This window comes from Fundulus heteroclitus, chromosome 7 (genome assembly GCF_011125445.2).
Source record: "Fundulus heteroclitus isolate FHET01 chromosome 7, MU-UCD_Fhet_4.1, whole genome shotgun sequence".
Taxonomy (NCBI): domain Eukaryota; kingdom Metazoa; phylum Chordata; class Actinopteri; order Cyprinodontiformes; family Fundulidae; genus Fundulus; species Fundulus heteroclitus.
The window spans coordinates 11059516-11079588 of record NC_046367.1 but is presented as its reverse complement, the minus strand read 5'-3'; the positions used below and the strand labels follow the sequence as shown (position 1 = coordinate 11079588).

Below are 20073 nucleotides of genomic sequence, written 5' to 3'. Positions count from 1 at the left end.
CGTTTCATGGAATTTTATGGAAAAAAGTGCAGCATTGAGATGTTCAGAATTATATCAATTTGTTTCACTTACTTTCATCTTTGATTAAGCTAGCTTTTGACTTTGACTCTGAAAAGTCGCTAAATATAGCGACAAAGTCGCTGAGTTGGCAACACTGCGTGAATGTAACCTATTGGACGCACGTAGGCCTAAACCGTAGCCTACCAACTAACGAAGAAGAGCGAACGTACTTTTGCAAATTAAAAGTCTGCGGAATCAACATAATTTTAAAAGATCGTGTGGTAGTAAAATAATGACACGAGTCGTGATCCGTGTGAACTTTCAACCCCACATAAAAATTCAAGGACTTTCAAGGACAAGGTGTTTTTTGGCTGTTTTCAAGAACTTTCAAGGACCTGGAATTTATTTTTTCAGATTCACAAACTTTCAAGGATTTCAAAGACCCATGGGAACCCTGAACATGGTAAAGACTGTTACATTTAGGGTATGAAGCATTTCTAATGCTGCGGAGTGACTAAATAATGTTTCAGTGCGGCAGGACCAGCACCGCACCGACGTGAAAACTCTCCTCTGTACTCCATTCAAGGTGACCCATCCATCTATCCACGGATTAATTCCTGGCTCCTTTTCCCATGATCCTCCTGCATGAAGGGGGGGCCTCCCCTCCGATTAGCACTTTAATAACAAATGAATTTCCACTGCGATCAAGTGACACAGACGTGGGAGCCCGCTGTGACAGCTGGTCTGCTGTCACAGCCCTGGGGAGGCGATGGTACTGGAGCCATACAACATTTGGCGTGATGCGCCCCATCAGACCCCTCAACCGCTGAGGGACCCTCTCGCAATTGACCGGCTAGGAAGCAATACAGTTAAATCAATACGTTAAATTAAAGACAAACCAGAGTTGTTGTTTTTTTTCCCCATTTTTTGGTTTATTGTGTTGGACTGTTTATTTTTATTTTTTGAAGAGATTATATACACAAATTAGTACAAGAAAGGTTATCAAAAATGAAACTTTAAGAAAAACCACTTGAAAAAGACTTTAGCATAAGTGTGCTTCCAGTTAGCTCTTACTCCCATGGCTTTCACTTTCCCCTTTTTTAATGTTTTTTTTTCTTCCTCCAAGAGTTACAAAAAGAAGCAAATTTCCATCATTTTACATCAAGCGTGTTTTGCAGGTAGGAAACAACTGGTGCATTGTACTGTCAGCTACAGCAGGAACTAAAAAAAAAAGTCTCCCTTCACCGATGAGGTTACACAAACCAGCATCGGTGGTACAAAGGTTGCCCTGCCTCCTAAGACTTTCTATCTAAACTGAAAGAACTGCAAACGGTGGACATCTATAAAAAGCAAATGCTTGTCGTTTCTGCAGCTGGTTTGATTAAAATAATTTATACGTTGATATTCAGCAGACCTTAAGCTAGGTGGTTTTCTGGAATAGTCCTAGATAATTTCTATGCTGCAGGAAGAAAAATAATAAGCTTTACCTCTTTTTTTTGTTGTTGTTGTTGTATTAACATTCAGTAGATATTCACCAAACAGCTTCACATTTCACTCTCCTCACTTGCTGAAACAATTTATTGCAGAAGAGAAAACAGATAGGTGAGGATCGAGGACACAATCTCGTGCGGCGCCGGTGACCTGCTGTGGTGAGGCGCTCAGGCGTCTTAAGGCTCGCAGATCAAAGTCTCCACCACAAATTTGTTCTCGAAGTGACGAATCTTGTGGCAGTTGCGAGCTTCGCGCTTCTGGATCCCTGTGAGACGAAAAAAAAAAAAAAAAAGTTTTGTTATGTTGTGTAAACGGCGCTTTGGGTCTTGTGTCTGTTGCACAGTCAACGCGGTGCCGGGGTAAAGCATCCACACACGTCTGGAGTTTTATCTGCATCACATCATCTTTCAAACACAAACTTTCATGTATTTTCTTTGGATGTTGGGCGACAGACCAAAACAAGTAGTTCATAGTAGTCAAGTGAAAGGAAATTGATATGAAGTTTTAAACACATTTTACAGGCAAAAATCACATCCAATTGTGTTCACCCTCCTTTATTATGATCCCCCTTAATAAAAATATGTCACCTCCAGAAGTCATCTACTCTAGCAATTAGTGAGACAAAAAAAAAACTACAGCAGAACATCACACAGATGTAGTGGCAGCATCATGCTGTGGAGCTACATACAGGGCAGAAAACCTGCTAGAGGCAGCAATGCAGCAGTTTTGATCAAAGCGTTACAATGGCCTAGTCAAAGGCCAAAGAATTGAAAATGGACACTTTTCAATTCAGACACTTTTTACCTAACCTGAGTTTGAGCTATTTTTCAAAGTAGACTGGACAAGAAAAACTAAAATGAATAAATAAAAACCAGCCTCCAGATGTACACGTACACCTAAAGACTCGTGGCTGAGAAATGCAAATGTAGGCTTCTCTGTTCAGATTATTTAGATGTAAAACATGTTATTCCTTCCACTCAAAAGTCATGCACTACATTGTGTGGGCCTAAAACACAAAAGGGCTGTGCTTACCTCACCAGAACACTGTTTCAAAAGCGCTTAAAGCTCAAGGCAGCCATATCTCATGTTACTTTATTTTAATCATCTTCAACTATGTGTGTGTGTGTTGTGGTTGCCCATCTAGAAAAAGGTACACACCCAGAATTCTGTCTCTGCGCTGCAGCTTGTAGGTCTCTTTGCCACGGCAGAGGTTGTAGATGAAGTAGCCGAGCTGGTCGACCTGCTCCAGCCGCTCCGTCACCACCATCTCCTCGTGGATCAGGTACGTCTGAGGCAGGTAGGTGCCAGCCTGCCAGGGAGAAAGAGAAAGGAGCACAAAACAAATCTGTCACAGACAAATCCACTCAACTTTTTTCTTCTTCTTCTGTCTTATTCAGCAGCAGCAGATTCCTGAATGACACCGGGATCGACTTCAACCGTTCCCCCCTATAACGACGTGAGTCTGTTTGAGCTACCGTCCCTTTAAGAGACGTAAATAACGTATGATCGTTGGAGTGTCATATAAAAAAAAAAAAAAAAAAAAAAAACGTGACGTGCGCATTCCTTCAGGCTTGCACACGCTGGATTACGAGAAGAAAATACCATTTGGCAACCTGTTCTAACACATCCAGGTAGTCCTCAAAGCTTCATTTTAGTCACGGTTGGTGAGAACATCATTGCAGACAATCAGAGCCCGGCGTTTCTGGCCGAGCAGCTAACGGATCGGACGTGACATCCCCGAGAGGAAATGGCCGTGGGTTTACGTCGTTGGGTGGTGGGCAGGAACGCCGTGCGTTACCTTGACATTGATGAGCAGATCCAGAAGGTCTCTGGGAGGCATGACGATGGAGGTGTTGAGTGGGATGACGTAGCATTTGTTCAGATTCAGATCCAGGTAAGCAGTCAACCTCTGAGAGTGGGGGAAAAAACAAAAAAACAACACTTTGAGCAGTAAGAAACTATAACTATCACATAACTATCAATAAACGCTGCAACAAATGCACTGGCTATCATTTAGCAGTACTGAACATCAGCTTCCAACATGTGGTGATAATAATGAGGAGAGAGACGAATGGATCCGGCCTCAGATTGCAGAAACAGGAAGCATAATTCATCCATCCATCTATCCATCCATCCATCAGGACCAGGACCTCCTGGAATCATCTTGGACTCACCCTCTGGAAGTCGTGGACGATGTCTGCAGGGTCTCCATCGTCAAATTCAGGCACGGGCACGTTGATGAGCTCCACCTGCTCCTCCTCCAGCACCCGGATGGTTTCCTCCAGCAGCCGCTGACGGAGATTCCTGGCCGGCTCCAACTGTCCAGCACAAAAGTAAAGGAATTAACGCTTGGTTACTTTATCCAGTGGCGATGGGACCGTCCAACATGAGGCTTTCTCACAGCTAAGCTTTGTGTTCTTAAGTCATTTCTTAAAATGAAAAGTACCCTAAATAGCTTCAGGACATGTAACTAAACAATTTTGGGAGGAAATAAAGAGTTTTCACAGACCCCCTCCTCCTCTGACAGCACGTAGTCGTCGGCCATGTAGCCGTCAGGGTATCTGACGCCACAATAGAAGGTTCGATCTTCCTGTTGGGACAAGGAAGATAGAAAGAGCAGAAATTAGCGTTCATAGAAACATGATGTGATCTTCTACACATAAACAGGAGGCGGTTTCAGCAACCGCAGAGTAAGCCGGGCCATTCAGACGCACTACAGACGAGTTTATATGCCAACTCCATGCAGAGAGCCCAGGACGAGGGACTCTGAAAGGCTGTGGGCGGAGATACACTGATCCAACGCCGATACCTGGGCTGAGGATATCGGCCGATACCACTGTTGAGTGAATGAACCGTACCGCCCTGTTTGTGGTTGAATTTACCAACTTCATCACCGGCCCTCGCCGTTTTCTCCTTGCAGATGCCGCACGCAGACTTATTGGAGTATAAAGTTTGAGAGGTTTTCAAAACAGCGGAAACATCTCAAACGGACTGGATCAGAGTGATTCATCTGATATCTGACCCAGCCGATTAGTCAATATCGGAGCCGATGCCTTTGTTACTATAGGGGACGCAGCAGCTTTCCTTCAAACCTTCCTGACCTCCGTGTGCACGTTTACACGCAGGCACCGTTCAGCTGCTCTGCTCTAGCAGGCGGTCTTTGTGGGGACCTGATGTTAAGAAGCACGCCCCCTCTGCTCACTGTAAACCCAACATTAAGTGAAGACTCAAGCTTAGAGTGTTTTGTTGTTTCTGGCCAGCTTGGCGCAGTCTGTCAGTTCTAACTTTCCTCTCAGCCAATCGACTGGTACCTGAAATAACACAGCAGTCACCAACCGTAGTGTCTTCAAGAGTTTAAAGTAAGAAAAAATGACGGATTATTAAATGCTGCTTTTGGTTGAAAACCTTCGACTTGGCAACAGAATAGGGGGAGTACAGAGGACAGAAGGGAAGGAGCGGTAGCTACTCACTACCGTAATTTATTCACATACATAATCCGCCACTTGAGGTTCTGAGTTCACCACCTGGAAGTAGTAGCGGTACATGTAGGCTCCGGCGATGACCACTCCGGACAGCATGAGGGCCAGGCCCAGGCACATGCACCAGCACCAGGTTCGATACCGGCGGCGCACCAGCACAGCAGCCTCGGCGTCCTGCGGGAGAGAGAGGAGGGGCTTATCAGCTTTGATCCAACACGTCTGGGTGAAAGGAAATCAGAGATTTAAGCAGCCCGGTCTGTAGCTAGTTTGCCCGAGTCATGCTAGCTTAACGTTTTGGATACTCAACTATAGGGCTGTGCATAAAAATCGATACAAGGATTAATATAAATGTTTTTAAAAAGCCATTTAATATCAATATTCTGGCTTTCAATATAGATATACCTCCCAAACCCCTAGGGGGCGTTATTACAGCGCACGGTTACTGTTCACAACCAGAAAGCGCCAGCCAGACGAATTTGTGAAACGGCCGACAGGATTTCAGAAGCACCTTCTTCCCTAAAAATCAGACTTCCGGGAACATTTTTGGTTTCTGTGATACGTTAAATGCATTGAACCAAATGCTTTATGTTCCTGTTAATATATCAGTGTTCAATAAATAGAACATAAATACAGTATTTGGCTGGTTTTGTTGATTGAATGACTGAGCATTAATCTGAAAGTAATAAATATGGATATTGGAGTCAAATCAAATTAAGCTGATCTATATGGAGAATCGTATCAGCTCCTCCTAGATGATACCCGCCCTACTCAACTATGGATTGTGTTGGGCTTTAATTCAAACGCCACACTGACGGGTTCCTCAGAGCGGCACTGCTGTTCCTCCTTCTCTCAGTCGTCTTTGGCTTACATAGCAGACTCATATTAGACCGACTGAATTGGTTAGTTGAAGGACATCCGAAAAAGGTGCATCCTAGCTGAATTTGGATTTTAAAAAGTCTAAAACATAAAAAGGGTTCGCCGGCTATAACACAGCTGCTGATCTGGGAACAAATGAGATCAGCGACTGATCACAACCGGCAGACGCCTCGGGAGTCTGGAGACCTTCCAGAGGCAGCCAGCCAGAGGCCTGGGTGGGACTGCAGGCGAGATCTTTGAGTAACAACGAAGCCCAGATCAAGGCTTTACAGCTCTTTATAGGCACGAAAACAATATGGTGTATCACCACAACAAAAGACCATAGGAGAGCACCAAGACTCAGGAAACAAAAATGCCATTAAAAAGGGTGAAGGAAGAAAAACAGCTGTGATTATGAACTCAAGTGCATTATTGGGACTTTTCCACAGAGTCTTACTCCACTCAGCGCGCTGTTAGAGTTGTGACAGCATTTACTCTCTATCCGGCTGGCTTTTCTCCACCCGACTCAGAAGGTGGTACGGTGGTAGTCGAGTAGAGTAGAGCTCTCATGAGCACACTGATAGTCTGTGATTGGCCGTGGCAACTCTGGAGCAATAGGATTAAATAATAATATTAAAAATGAACCGCGACTGGCCAACGCAATACTAGGAAACCACGGAGTCGCTGGACATGTTGAAAGCTGTAAAGCTTTGTCTCTAAAGAGCGTGTGGCTCAAAGCGTTCTCGGCCGCAGTTTCTGACAGAGAAGGCATGGCGGATCTAGCCCAGAGAACACTCCAACAAATGGACACAGTGCACTGCAAATAACCAATGTCCAGTCGATAAACATAAAGATCCAGAAATGTTCACTCCTTAAGGTGGTCTGGAACGGATCAGCCTCTTCTTCTGTCCAGGGCAGGCAGAGAGAACCTGTGCATGACTAGTTCAGCCTGACCTGTGTTCCAGATATTTATCCCGGCGGATTATTTTATCCTCAAAAACACTCAAGACATTCTCGCATATACAATTATAAAAACATTGTTTGTAATTTTGTTTTATTTGTTCTTATTGATAATGATTTCTTTATGGTTTTAGTCTACCTTTTCTCTTACATTTCTTCAGAGTTAGTGCCACACACTAATGCTTAGCGTCCTGATAAATCCCTAAAACTCCTGTTACTTCAACAGGACTCTTCAGAAATGAGGAAAATCTCTTCAACAGAGAATTAAAACCTCTAGTGAGAACGCGTTGAACAAAGACGGCGCTTAATCGTTCAACTAGTCGACTCTAAATGACCCTTAGTGTCTGCTTAAGTCCCCGTTTGAATAACCTACACTAACTCCAGCTGTGACTTCTTAGGGAAACTCCCATTAAAACAAGAGAGGCACGAGAAGACGTCCAGTTCTCCCAGGAACAGCTGTAAAACAGCCAGATGTGTGTGAAGACGTTAAAACATAAACTCTTCTCCAGACAGCAGGCATGTTTCCAGCAGAACCGCCCAGTAAGGCTGAGGGAAGCTAACGTTTCCTGTTGTTGGACGGGACAAGGACTCGGACGAAGCAGGAACCGGAAAACAAAAGGCCAAAATGAAAACGGGCTTTTGACTCTCACAGGAGTTTAATTGGAAAAAAAAAAAGTCTTCAAACTCTCCGGCGACGCGGAAAGCTTTACCACAGACTGGCTGGCTGGTTTTCAGGCTGACCGGCCTGTTCCTCTGGTCAGCGCGCAGAACCAGTACATATCTGACAGAAGCTGCTCTGCGTTGTCCTCGTTCTGCGCGGCTATTGTGCCTCCGTCGACCATCCCGACAACAGGAAGCGGTTCTGATTTTGTTAGGCTAAAAAAAAACGAACAATTCCCTGGACGTAACAGGACTTTTCAGGACAGAGCCACACAAAGGAGCGCACACTTGGGAAGTGGAAGAAAAAGAACATTGTTTTTTTTTAAAGGTTTTTACAAACAAAAACAGTGAATAGGCTAGCATGACTCGGCGCTTTATACGACCGCTTATTACATTTACAGCAGGGAGGCTGTCGCAACATTACATAGCTAGCTGGAGGGAAACCTTTTTTTTTTTTTTTGAAGGGTCCTTTAACCTAAAACTTTAGGGTTGGAGGCTGATTTCGTGTCAGAACGTTGACCCGTTCTGACACGAACACAGAACCTTCCAGTAAGGAGGTGAAACTGCAGCTGCAATTAGAATCAAAAACAAAAAACGTGGACCTCCCCCCTTCAGCATACGGGAAATAAAATAAAAACTCTCCCCAGTGGCGCTTCCTGGGAGCGGAATAAAGCGACTGTTGAGAAAAGAGGAAGCAAAGAAAAGCTGTTTGGGCTACAAAACAAACACAAAAACCCCTGCAGGACCGACTACAGGAAGCCCAGAGCTGAAGGAGAGCAAAGACGATGAGCTGGGACAGAGGGTCTGCGTTAAAGGACGGGCAGCGAGACCCTACGGGGGGTCGTCCCCTACAGCGGCGGGAACGCTCGGGTTACAGAGGGCAGGGCCGGTCGCTGCGCCCACGTCTTTTTGTGGTCAGGAAAAAAAGAAAAAAAAGAAAAGGGAAGCAAAAGCAAAAGGGAGGAGAAAAAGAGGAAGAGGAGCCCCCACACGTCAGGCCGTGTTATGCCACCCAAGAAAGCCTTTAGAGGAGACTCAGAAGTTTCAGCTTTTTGCCAAGTGTCTTTCAGACGAGTTCTACGGTGAGGCAGAAAGGTGAGCCTGTTACAGACAGCACCGTCATCGTGGGGAGCCGCTCCCATTTGTGCCACAGCAACAGGTCTGACCTGTCCAACATGGAGGCATAGCCCAGCTACAGACATGTTACTATACTATATAAAGTCCACTGGGGTCCGCTTCAGTCTGGGGGGGGGGGCAGACGGATGAGCTCCTAAAGCAGCCGCGCCGTCTTCTGTCTCCTGGAAATGAATCTTTTCATGTTTTCTGTGTGTGAAAACACAGAATTAGATGTGATGAGCAGGAGCCCACCCTGGCGTAGGGAGAGAAGGACACGCCGCGTCCTGACACCTGCTTTCAATACGAACGTTAAAACAAGCAGAGAAAGATCAGGCCGTACGATGTGACGTCAACGGATTGTTAGATCAGCTTTGATAAAGCGGAAACTTAATTTTTTCTGTCCTCCATGAACGTTTAAAACGCGGCGCCATGTTAGGACATGTCTGGAAGCTTCTGGATCCAGATGCCGTCATATTCCTGTTTTACAGCCCTTTCATGAAGCGTCTCCAACAAGAGCCAGCAGGCCTTTGAGAGGAACGTTCCCCCGGCTGCAGCGCGCCCGCCCTGGTTGCCGAGACCGCCGAAGCTGTAAAAAGCAGCAAAGCGCTGGAGGAACAACGCGTACAGGTCTGAAGCTGCTTTTAACTGTCTAAGTCCACTGGGTCTGGCCTTTTGGACGCGGTGACCGTTATGCACGGCAACGTTTTCTGCTGTTCTGTTCGACTCGTTTATTGCTTCACAATAAAACAATCCACCGCCAAAGCCGTCGCCGTGTTCTGAAAACAAAAACCGTCAAACAATCCATTTCAACCCCAGGTTGAGACGCAACAAAAACATGGAAAATATCGCTTGTTACTTGGACTAGGCCACTGCAGCCTAATGGTTTAAGGATTGTCATTTAGAGCCGTTCTGATCAACATATTCTGTCTCTGAAATCAAATCCGGGACAGAATTGGGTTTTATGTATTATAAACAGATAAATTAAAACCACCCACACACTAAATCCACCTCCACGCTGAAGTGACTTAGTAGCCCAGTTAGAGCAAAGTTAACGACATTAAACTAAACATTTTAAAAACAGCTCCTGCCCTGTAATAAGGTACAAAAGCAGCAAACATCTAAGTTAGCAAGAAAAACAAGAGAGATAACCTGAAATCTATACAATGAATGGTAAGAGCAGAGAGGAGAAGGCCAGACGGCAGTAAACATGGCGTCCAGGACCAGGTCACATGGGCCGGCTGTAGACAAGACAGCAGAGCCCCAGAAATCAATGTTTCTGCATTCAGCAGAGGCTTTATTCAATAAACGGTTCATAATGAATGCAGCTCTAACATGACCCCCCCCAGAAATACTGTGCTGACAGAGCAACCTTCCACTGGTCTGTCTTAAAACAGCTGTGTGTGGTTTTGGTCGTCTAGACGGGAGTTGAAACAGTTGTTGGCTTTTAGGTTTGGTTCACACGTTTGGCTGATTTCATTCCTGCCTTAGTGCTTTTACTGACTGCGCTACAAGAGAAAACGGCACAGTTGGGGCTGAACAACACACAGCGTAATATATCGCAAAATGCTCGCCGCAAAGAAGCGCCTGGACTAAATTAAGCGTTGGCTAATTATCCAAGTTTTCGTTTTACTGCTACAAAGCCAGACAGGAAACACTTAAAAAAGGAGGTGTTTGTTTTCAGTAAAGCCTTTTAATAGGAATCAAACTTTATTCACCCCCATTTATCATAGTTATTGTAACACTGATCGGTTATTGTGAATTACACCAATCACTCAATAACTACCAATGACACTAGCATAAAACATTTAGTTGCTACTTATTACAATGTTACCAACAGTGACTTTAGTCCGTCAGACACATTTTCAACACAAAAGGCTTTGTGAAAGAACTGAAATAAACTGTGTTAATCATTACTGAACTAAGTTAAAGCTCAACTAAAGGAACGGCTTATTATCAGAAATCAGCTGGTTTCTCGTTTCGATTTCCTGAAAGCGTTTCACTAAGCTCCACTTTCATTCTTAGACTCCTCCTACCACACTCTGCTTTCACTGCATTTAAAGGCAGCCGCAGGTCACTGAACCCCCACGTTTGAGCTGGTGGACGCAGGAGGGGGCCGGGAGCCCACCAGGTTCCCACTAACACGGGGATCCAGCCGCAAACCGGAACCTCACCGCTAAATCCGCTCACTGGACTCCAGCACACACGGCTACGTGGGAGTGAAGTCAGGGTCTGCTTTGTTAGGTCTCCGCTTCAATGCGTCAGCGTCAGATTGGTTTCTACTTCCCTTGGTTTTCTCAAAATAAGGAAGTTGCCTAAATGGTCTGAAAAGCCACAAACGGCTGAAAAATAACCCAAAAAAGCCAGCCAGTCAGCAGTGGCGTAACGCTGAGACGGCTCGACGTCTGGAGCTGTGAGCAGGGAAGCCCGGCTCAATCTACTGGACGGGAATAACGCATTTAAGTTTTTACTTTACAAGAGTTTCACTTCTGAATTCTACACAATTCCTTTTGAAATTCTCAAAATGTCCATCAACTAGACTAGGAGTCAAGAAAACCCTTCCTGGATTTTAGCCGTGCCTCATTTATTTATCCATCATGTGTGAACGGGGCCGTCGTAGACAGAGATGCAGCTAGGTGGCGCCGGGCACCGCTCCGTCTGACACGAGGTCGTTTCCGTGGCGACGGGCTCGTGCCGCTGTCCGGGACGGGTGGGCCGTCGCTGTTGGTCCAGAACTCCAGATGGAAAGAAGCAGATTTCCACATGTTGTTGGGAAGAGAACTAAAAGCTGTCCGCCCACAAACGCCATTAGTTGTCTTCAGACGGCGCTGGGATGAGCTCAAGTGAGCCACAAAGAACAAAAACGGCCTCCTTCCATCAGAAAACGACGGCTTTTAGACGTCTGGGACGAGCATTAAGGAGCCTAACAAACGGTAAGAAGAGCCGCTCATTAGGACGCTCAGGCTGGAGGAGGAATCTGCACTAAGTGGAGACTGAGCCTCAGTTCCTGCACGTCTGCCTAATCCCCCCCCCCACCTTGAGTTCAGTGGTCGGCGGCGCTTGGTGGTAGGCAGCTAAAGCTCTGAGTCTCTGCTTGATTAGTCTGTAATCCTTGCCAAGCGCTGCACATGCCTGAGATGACGGCCAGAGAGCCTCAAAATCAAAATGTAGAGCATTTACTAAACTGCTCTGTGTAAGTAAATAAAAATAATAAAACATGCTACACATTTGCTCACTGTGACATTTCTATCGTTCAGATTTTTCTTAATGTGCTTGAGCAAACAAACAAAAGTAGAGACCTGGCGTGGAAACTATAGTTAGAGTAGTTTTTAAATCCTTACTGAGCTGAATATGCTCCTTTTTGCTGTTCTTCACCAAGACAAATATAACAAATCATTATAAGCTAATATTAATTTGTTATATTTGGGTCTAATTATGCAGGCAGCCGGTCTGCGGTCAGCTCCTCGGTTCCCCAGCCATCACTTTAAAACACCGCTTCTTTAACGAGGGTTTGAGTAATAAGAAGCTGCTTTATAACAGAGGACGTCTTAAGGCCCATTCATACCCTACGTTTGGCCTACACGTCCGTATTTCTGTCCGTACGGTCTATCCGTTGACTCCTTCATACCTCCGTCCGTTGAGGTGCGCAATAACCAATATGTCCTCTAGGTGGCAGTGCTGGGCACCAATGATTCCTCACTGATCAAACATGGCGACAGTCCAAGACGTGATTTTGTTGTATTTGCTCCGTAAGCAAACTTTTTGTTTGTCCCTGTGCCCCGGACACGACACATCATGTGTGTGGGTAGTTGCGGACAATCTCCGCAAGTCGTTCCTCCAATCCCGCCGTTGTTTAAAGCCCAGAATTCTAACCGTCTTTGTGATTTTGTTGACATTTTGTACTACAAACTCAATAGCGCCCCCACCGTTTCCGGCAGTATTGCTCCGTATTGATCCGTTTCGTCCGTAATCGTAAGCTCCCAATTTTCGTGTCAAAATACGGAACGCCCGTTTCCATTTAGACAAAGGTCTGGAACACGGAGCGCTATAGGTCTTAAAGATGGAAATAAACATCTTAAATTTCAACCGTGCCATACAGAGGTTGGCAAAACTACACAAACTGATTAGAATATGGTCAGAAATGGCGTCTTCTGAGACGCGGCAAAGGGAAATATAACGGCTCACGCACAAATTAAAACTGTGCAGCTACACTTTAGTCGGGTCATACGAAGCGATAAAGAGAAGCTTCTTTCAAATAAACCTCTCACTACGGCACAGAGCATTCTTAAACCCAGAGGAGTCAAACGTGAGCTGATCACTTGGCACAATTATACAGATTAGTTACAAAGATATCTGTTAGGCATGGTCTGAAAAGTCACATCTTTATTTAAAACGAGGAACTGAAAAACGGGAGAACATTTTATTTGGCATCTTAAACCAATTTTATGTGCTGTAAGACAGATTTGATGAAACAATTAAAGTTAATTGCTCTAAATTGCTGTTATTTTTGTGCTCCTGCCGCCCTTTACGAACAATAAAGAATAAAACAATAACAATAACAACAAAAGAAGCCCGTTGGGCCAGGCCGTTTAGTGGATAAGCTCCGACCCCCCCCCCCCCCCCCCGCTGTGCCGACCTCAGGATAAACCCAGCTGGGGGTTAAAGCAGGTCTGTGACGTTTGTGGGGAAACATCACTCAGTCATTTTACTCTGACAAGCCGCCTTCCGGCAAACTAGAGCAGCTAAACCGTCCGGTAAATAAACTGGAAGCTGTTTGTGACACCAGAGCTTCCTGAGGAACAAGTAGTCAGTCGGAATAAACGACCGCTCCATAAACCAGGGAGAGTTTTTCAGGCTGAACAGGAGAGAGACAGAGGATCAGTGGATCCATGCAGAGAGACAACAGCAGCATCTGAGACCACGGCTGGTCTCTCTGGCTCTGATCCATAAATGGTTGCCACATGCATCAGATAACCCCGCCTCCTCACTGGTGGCTGTGAAAGCATGAAAGACACAGAGCCAACTCTCCTGGCTGAGAGGCCGGACGGCGAAATGAGAGCCTCCGCCTTACAGGAGCTCATTCTACAGTAAACCGTACCACGGGCTGTCCAGATCAGCCAGAGAGACCGTACTGGCTGCTGCAGCTAACCCGTCTGTGTGATCTGAACCCACAGAGAGCAGCTGGAGCGCCAGTCGTCCCGTTTCACGAGGCTCAAAAGCAACCGTGCTCCGCCTATAAAAAGGTAGGAGAGCAACCGTTTCAGGAAGTTTGATCAGATCCAGAACATATTTGGGATGCGTGTCAGCAGTCAGGTTATCAATAGACGCAGGGAGGAAACGGGCTACGGCTACAGGGTTCTCTGTTACGCTGAAATTAGGACGTGTGGGTCAGGTCCGTACGACACGGATGTCTGAGAGCAACGTGGAAAAGTCAGTTAAGCTCTTGAATGCGCGACGGCCCAGCTAGAACCCTATGGCAAGCCGATGAGGCCAATTATCGTCCGTACAGTTCCAATCCGTATTTTACACGAGCGTACGTTTTTTACATCACCGCGCTTTTACAGCCAGAACGCGCGGTGATTTAAAAAATGCGCGCTCGCGTAAAATACGTGCGGTGGCGTTAATAACGTTTGGTGGCGTTTTTTTGCATATTATATCATCAGGAGGTTGTCTTTTATGTGCTCAGCCACTAGATTTAAAGGTGTTTTACCCAATAAGAACACTGCAGCACCAAACAACCAGGAGGTCCCTGATGGTTGGGGAAAGGCAGAAAGAAGATGCACCTTCCTTTCTGATCCTGTCTAAATCCTGCTTAGTTCAATAATAAAGTCTGATATTAACGCCACCGCACGTATTTTGCGCGTGCGCGCGTTTTTTACATCACAGCGCGCTCTGGCTGGAAACGTGACAGTGACGTAAAAAACGCTTGCGTAAAATACGGGTTGGACCTGTGCGTTATTGTACGGACGATAATTGGCCTCATCGGCTTGCCATAGACCCTCCAAACTTAACTTAAGGATGCTGGCTTCACTGCCTGGGTGAAAGCTGACGTTGGCAAGTCTAATCCAGCGCACACCTCCCAAACACAAGCCTTCACTAAGCACGTTCACTCAGGAATCCTCTGGAGCCACTACAGGAGTCTTTAATATGCTGGACAAATGACTCCAGCCAAGGATGGTGCAGAGAGAATCAGGGATGAAGTGTCTCTCCACACCAGCTCCTCACAGTTTCCACTGAGCTGCTCTGATTACGGTCTACGGCCAATCGGTCAGCGTCCACCCCGGCTCGCCGCCTGGCGGAACCTGATGCCCGTTTTCCAGCACGCCGTCGCTTTGGTCCGCGGGAAGGATTGGCAAATTCGAGAGGAAGTGAAAGAAAAAACTCTTCTGTTACACCTGCGGGTTTGCAGGAGACGACGCGGAGGGCAACTCGGGTTACAGAGCGGGAGCGTCAGGTTTCTACGTGACCACCAACATCAGAATTATTCTTATTTGGTATGTAAACTGTAACAGATGACGAGAGTAGCGGAGCCAAGGCCGCTACGGGCTAGCGCCGTTTGGGAGCAGCAGAAGACGTTTCCATCCAGGCAGAGGGGATCAGGCTGGCAGTATCAGCAGTGATGGAGGAGAGATAAATTAACACGCAATGGTTATCATTTTCATGTTCAGGAAGTTTACTTTGCAGTTTTCACAACGTGAAAAAAAATTCAAACTCGATGCTCAAAAACACGCACTACTGCGGAACTAAAGGGTAACGTTAAAACGTCGAATCAAACGCTTCGATCAGTGATGGCGGATATGGAGTCTGTCGTGTTATTTTGGGTCGTGATAATGATCAAAATGTGTCTTTTTTGGCAACAGATTGCATAGATGGGACGGCACGCTTCTGCTCTTGAAAAAAAAAATGTACTTGCAGTAATATGAAAATATGATTTCAGTGAGTCCATATTGATGTAAACTGACACATAATTTTAATGCAACATTGTTTCGAAAGTGAAATATTCTGTTGAAGTGTGATTAAACATTTATATATGACAAGGGCTGCACATTATTTTATTATCATGTATGGTAAGGAACTGCTTGGACTGCAATGAATGTTTGCTAAATATTTAAATAAAAATGAATTTAGGCTCCCTATGCCTGTACTATATTAAGAGAAAATTTGTTTAATGCAGTACAAGGAAGTTTTAGAATGTAAAGTAGCGGTAAGGTTTTTCCACTTTCAAAAACAGCAGACATATGCCAGTAGCTGGTTCTTTGATGCAAACTTTTACAGACCTAAAACCATTACGCAATTCACAAGACTGTTTCAAGTCAGCATTTTACAACAATGTATCCACACCCTGAAAAACAGGCCGCAGCATTTAATTCACTAAGTATTTTGGAGGATTAAGCTGATTTTAAAAGATTCTGGATTAGCCAGATTAAAACGAAGCAGATCAGCACGTTTTCTTGTTCAGTACGACCCAAAAACAATCCAGCAAAGTTCAGAACGTACTGCGTTTGCAGGCAATCAATTCCCAAACGGTGAACATGGAGTTCTGATCAAGGGTTAGTCCCACTGAAATTGAAAATAAATCAGACCGCGGGCCACAGCCCACCAAGCCATACTGCCAATAACCAAGCTGGAGAAGCCTTCAGGCAGATACGTGTGCTAATGTGTGCTCTCCAACTCGTACCAACGCACACATTTGCTTCTGCGATCGAGCAAACACGGCGTCCGCAAAGAGCTGACTCGGTTCCTTCGACTCGCACGCAGAGCTAAAACTTCCTCTGCTTGTGTTAAAAAAAAACAACAACACAGCTGTTCTAGAAGAGGGCGGGAAGTTGGCTGAGCGCAGACGTTTCTGATAAACTTCACCCCCAACAGAACCACGCTCTGCTCAGACAGGCCCGGTTATTCAACCTGCTCCTCTGCAGTTACGTCACACGCAGCACGCCCCGCCGCTTTGGAGGGCAAACACCTCGCAGAAGGTGTCACGGCCCGTCGCTGCAGTGGCAGGTCTTACAACTGCACTGGCAGGCAGGCGACCCCAGCTGACTCCAGACAGATGTTCGTTTTCCTGCTCATCAAAAGTATCAAAATAAAAAAAATAAAGTCAGGTATGGCTGGGCGATATATTGAATTTTTTAAAAATTTGGAGGTTTTTTTTTTTTCTTTAAGAAGATGCAAGATAAGAGTAGGGCTGGGCAGTTAATTGCGTTTGCAAAATGATGACAATTTAAAAAAAAAAAAAAAACGCAATTTCCAAGTTGCAGAGGTCAGCAATTTTTGGCTACGCCACAATTAACGAATAAGACGCGCCCCTTGGGTGTTGGTTGGGCTAGCCATTTAATCGATTTATCGAATAAATCGATTTATTTGAATTTACAATTTATGAAGATTTTATTTTTGTAAAGAATAAAAATAAATTTACATTTTTTTAAAAAAAAAATCTGGATTTTATTTTGCCAATGCACTCATTGGCTTTACATGAAGAATGAATATATACAAAAATACATTTTTGAAATATTGTAAATGGGAAACTTTTTTTTTTACCATAAGAGGAGGTATTTTAATTTATTAATTTAATAAAAGATGCCCGACTGGTGCATCTCGTTTTATTGAAAAGAATTGGCAAATGCACAGAAAACGTCTTTATCGTATTCTCTGATGGGGCTCCGTTTGTTTCTGAGGCCAACTGGTGAAACACACAGACCCTTCTGCTAAATCCAAGCAGATCCCTGCTGAAACTCGGTTAGAGGCGACTGTTGTTTATCAGGAAGAGAGTCTCTCCCAACAGCCATGGAGCAGAGCTGTTAGAATAAAGGATTCTAACAGGATCTAATAGGATTGAACAAAATAAAAACGGATAAAACTGCGCATTCAAGAGGATTAACCACAATAAAAAAAATTAGAAATTGTACAATTTTAAACAAACTCGACAAAGTCACAGTTTTCTAGTTTTAAACCACAAGTTGTTTCTTCAACTTCGGTTTGTGGTAATTTACGTGACTTAAATATCGCGATATTAAACTAAATTACATACGCAGCTACAATTATGAGCCTGTTTGGTAAAACAGCCCAAACCGTTTTCTTAGTTTTAGTTTGGTCTATTATGATTTAAAAACAAAAAAACAGTTAATAGGCAAAAAACAAAGTTCTTAAAATCCGAAACAAAACTAGGAAAAAGTACCTCCAGACTTCCCTTTGTGCTGCGAAATTAACTATATACATATATAAATAAAAAACAACCTCCATCCAGTTCTAGCCCTCAAAGACAAAAAAATATTTTTTAGTTACTATTTCATTCTAAAAAGGGAGGAATGAGACTAAATAACCATAAAATGTGCCTTTGTTGTCTTTTAACACGAGTAAAACACTAAAGGCCAAATCAGGAAGTAACGTCCGCGGAGTCCAAAATACTTCAAACGTTTTCCGATCCCGGGGGTGAAAAGGTGCGTTTTTAACCAATAAGGTAGGCACTTTCATGAATATAAACTTACATGTATTGCTTCGGCCTATCGCCATTATATGAGGCAAGTTAAAATACAGTTTCTCTTCACTCCGCTTTCTAAAGCCGAGAACTCCGCTACCGTGTCGAGCTTAAAAAGCCATTTTCTCTCCTCACCGTTTCGTCCTCGGGGATCAGAGTTTCGATATCTTTCTTCACGTCCTTCTGCGCCAGGGCGGCGTTAAACGACACTTTCACCATCCTGAAACCGTCGGTGGCAAACTCCCAGCGGCAAAAAAAACAAGCACGAAAACGGATGAAAGAACAAGAAACTATCGTGCGTCGCTCCCAAGCAAAGTTGTCGCACTTTCCTCTCTGGTCCGAGGCTGATTGTTGTGATAAGAGCCGCGAGGGCTTTAAACCGTCCGCGGAGTTACGGCGCAACTTCCGGTATACCTTCAAAATAAAATCCTCAATTCCAAAAGTTTTTTTCTCACAGAAAAACATGTTGTGACACAAACATGGTAGAAATTTGCAGCTTGCAAACTGAAAAAAGAATCTCAAACCCCAAAAAGCTGATTCTACGTGAATAAAAAATTTGTTCCTCACAAAGCATTATTGGTGCACCCTAAATATAAAGTAAATAAATAATACCAAATAATGTAATGAAATGTAAGACCTAACCAGAGATCTTAAATATATTGGACTGCAAAACCATGTTTTACAAGTACCAAAAAAAAGAAAGACAAGAAGTATTTAACAGAAAACAATAATAAGGGATATAAGAAAGAACAACACCGACAAGTCAAGTTAAAGGGAGGGGGGCCTTAAGTTGTCAGGATCGCCAGGGCTTTCATTACTTGTTTTAGATCCTAGTGGATCCTGCTTTCAGTTTGTGTTTTGCACATCTTTAATATTGTTTATTATCTGTAGATTCTTGTTTTTGTCATTACTTAGTTTTCCGCTCAGTATAAATTCAGTAGTTTATTCTTGTTTAATAAATCTTATATTCCTGCCTGTCTTTAGTTTAGCTATGGGTTTGTTTTGCCACATCTGTTCATTCATCATAGCTTTTTTAGGTTCAGCTTTCCTGGCTTCCAAGCCTTATCGTTGTCCTCTCTCTCCCACAACCCCGACTTACTTCACCAACATTTCATCATGTCACCCACATTTCTCCCTATTTAGTCTACCAGCTCACATTCAGTCTTTATCAGGTTCCCCATTATGCTGCCTCTGTGCAGGGGTGAAAATTCCATTTTTATTTTTTTTTGGGGGGGGGGGGCAATAAACAGCAACATTTCAGGGTGCTATTTCTGTTAGTTTGTTTTTTACTTTAGAAATGTTATTAAAAGTAATAAGAGTAGTTACAGCATTAGTCTTTATTAGTCCATATTTTACCGGTTCAACTAGTAATGTCAACAATGGTATTAGGTGTAAGGTGGTAATGGTCCACCTTTATGACTACACCTATGCCTGGTCTGTATCCTGTTTGATTCCTGGTCTTTACACTCTGTATGTTTTACTATTTTTGGTTGATAAACTGTCAACCACTGCATCATGCGGCCCTGACTCCTTCCTGCACTTTGGTTCCCCTACAAATACTAAAACTTTGACAGAAGTAGATTAGCTCTGGAAATTAAAAGGGTGGAAGAAGGAGCTAAGAAATGCAGATATATATACCCATGATAGGGGTAATAACAAAAATAAATTATATGTTCAACTATTAACAGTGAGAAACTGCTAATGAATTGTAAACACAGTAACAAACGGCAAATGTTTATGCTTTTATTGGAGTATAAATTTTAGTTTCATCTTGGCAGTGGCCGTCCATAGAGACACCAAAATAATTTCAAGTAGTAAAAATACAATCGTTCCCTTCAAAAAGTAATTAGGGCTGATACTGGGGTTTTATTATTTTTATTCTGTTTAATTTTTAAACTGATCTTGAATATAACTGAAATGTACCCTGTTTTTGAAGAACATCCCTCGCATGTAAGCAAGTTGAAATCACAGCGATTGAAAAGATTTACACGCATAATAAATGGGGGCGTGGCTCAAGTTCAAACAAAGAGTCTGTTGTTT

At 44.0% G+C, this 20073-nt stretch overlaps 1 protein-coding gene across 2 annotated transcripts; it reads right to left on the bottom strand.

The window, feature by feature from the left end:
- Positions 1-958: 958 nt before the first annotated feature.
- LOC105940281 (integral membrane protein 2B) lies at positions 959-18395 on the bottom strand. Of its 2 annotated transcripts, none has more exons than XM_012882768.3 (7): positions 18169-18395; positions 4983-5144; positions 4001-4081; positions 3666-3809; positions 3290-3400; positions 2650-2800; positions 959-1756 (listed from the first exon to the last, which is right to left on the bottom strand). In XM_012882768.3, exons 1-7 carry the CDS (start codon positions 18250-18252, stop codon positions 1668-1670), a joined length of 822 nt encoding a protein of 273 aa, XP_012738222.2. In that variant the 5' UTR covers positions 18253-18395; the 3' UTR covers positions 959-1667. The 2 variants fall into 2 exon arrangements, with proteins under 2 accessions (XP_012738222.2, XP_012738223.2); XM_012882769.3 differs by having other exon boundaries at positions 5016-5144.
- Between the last annotated feature and the right edge of the window lie 1678 nt (positions 18396-20073).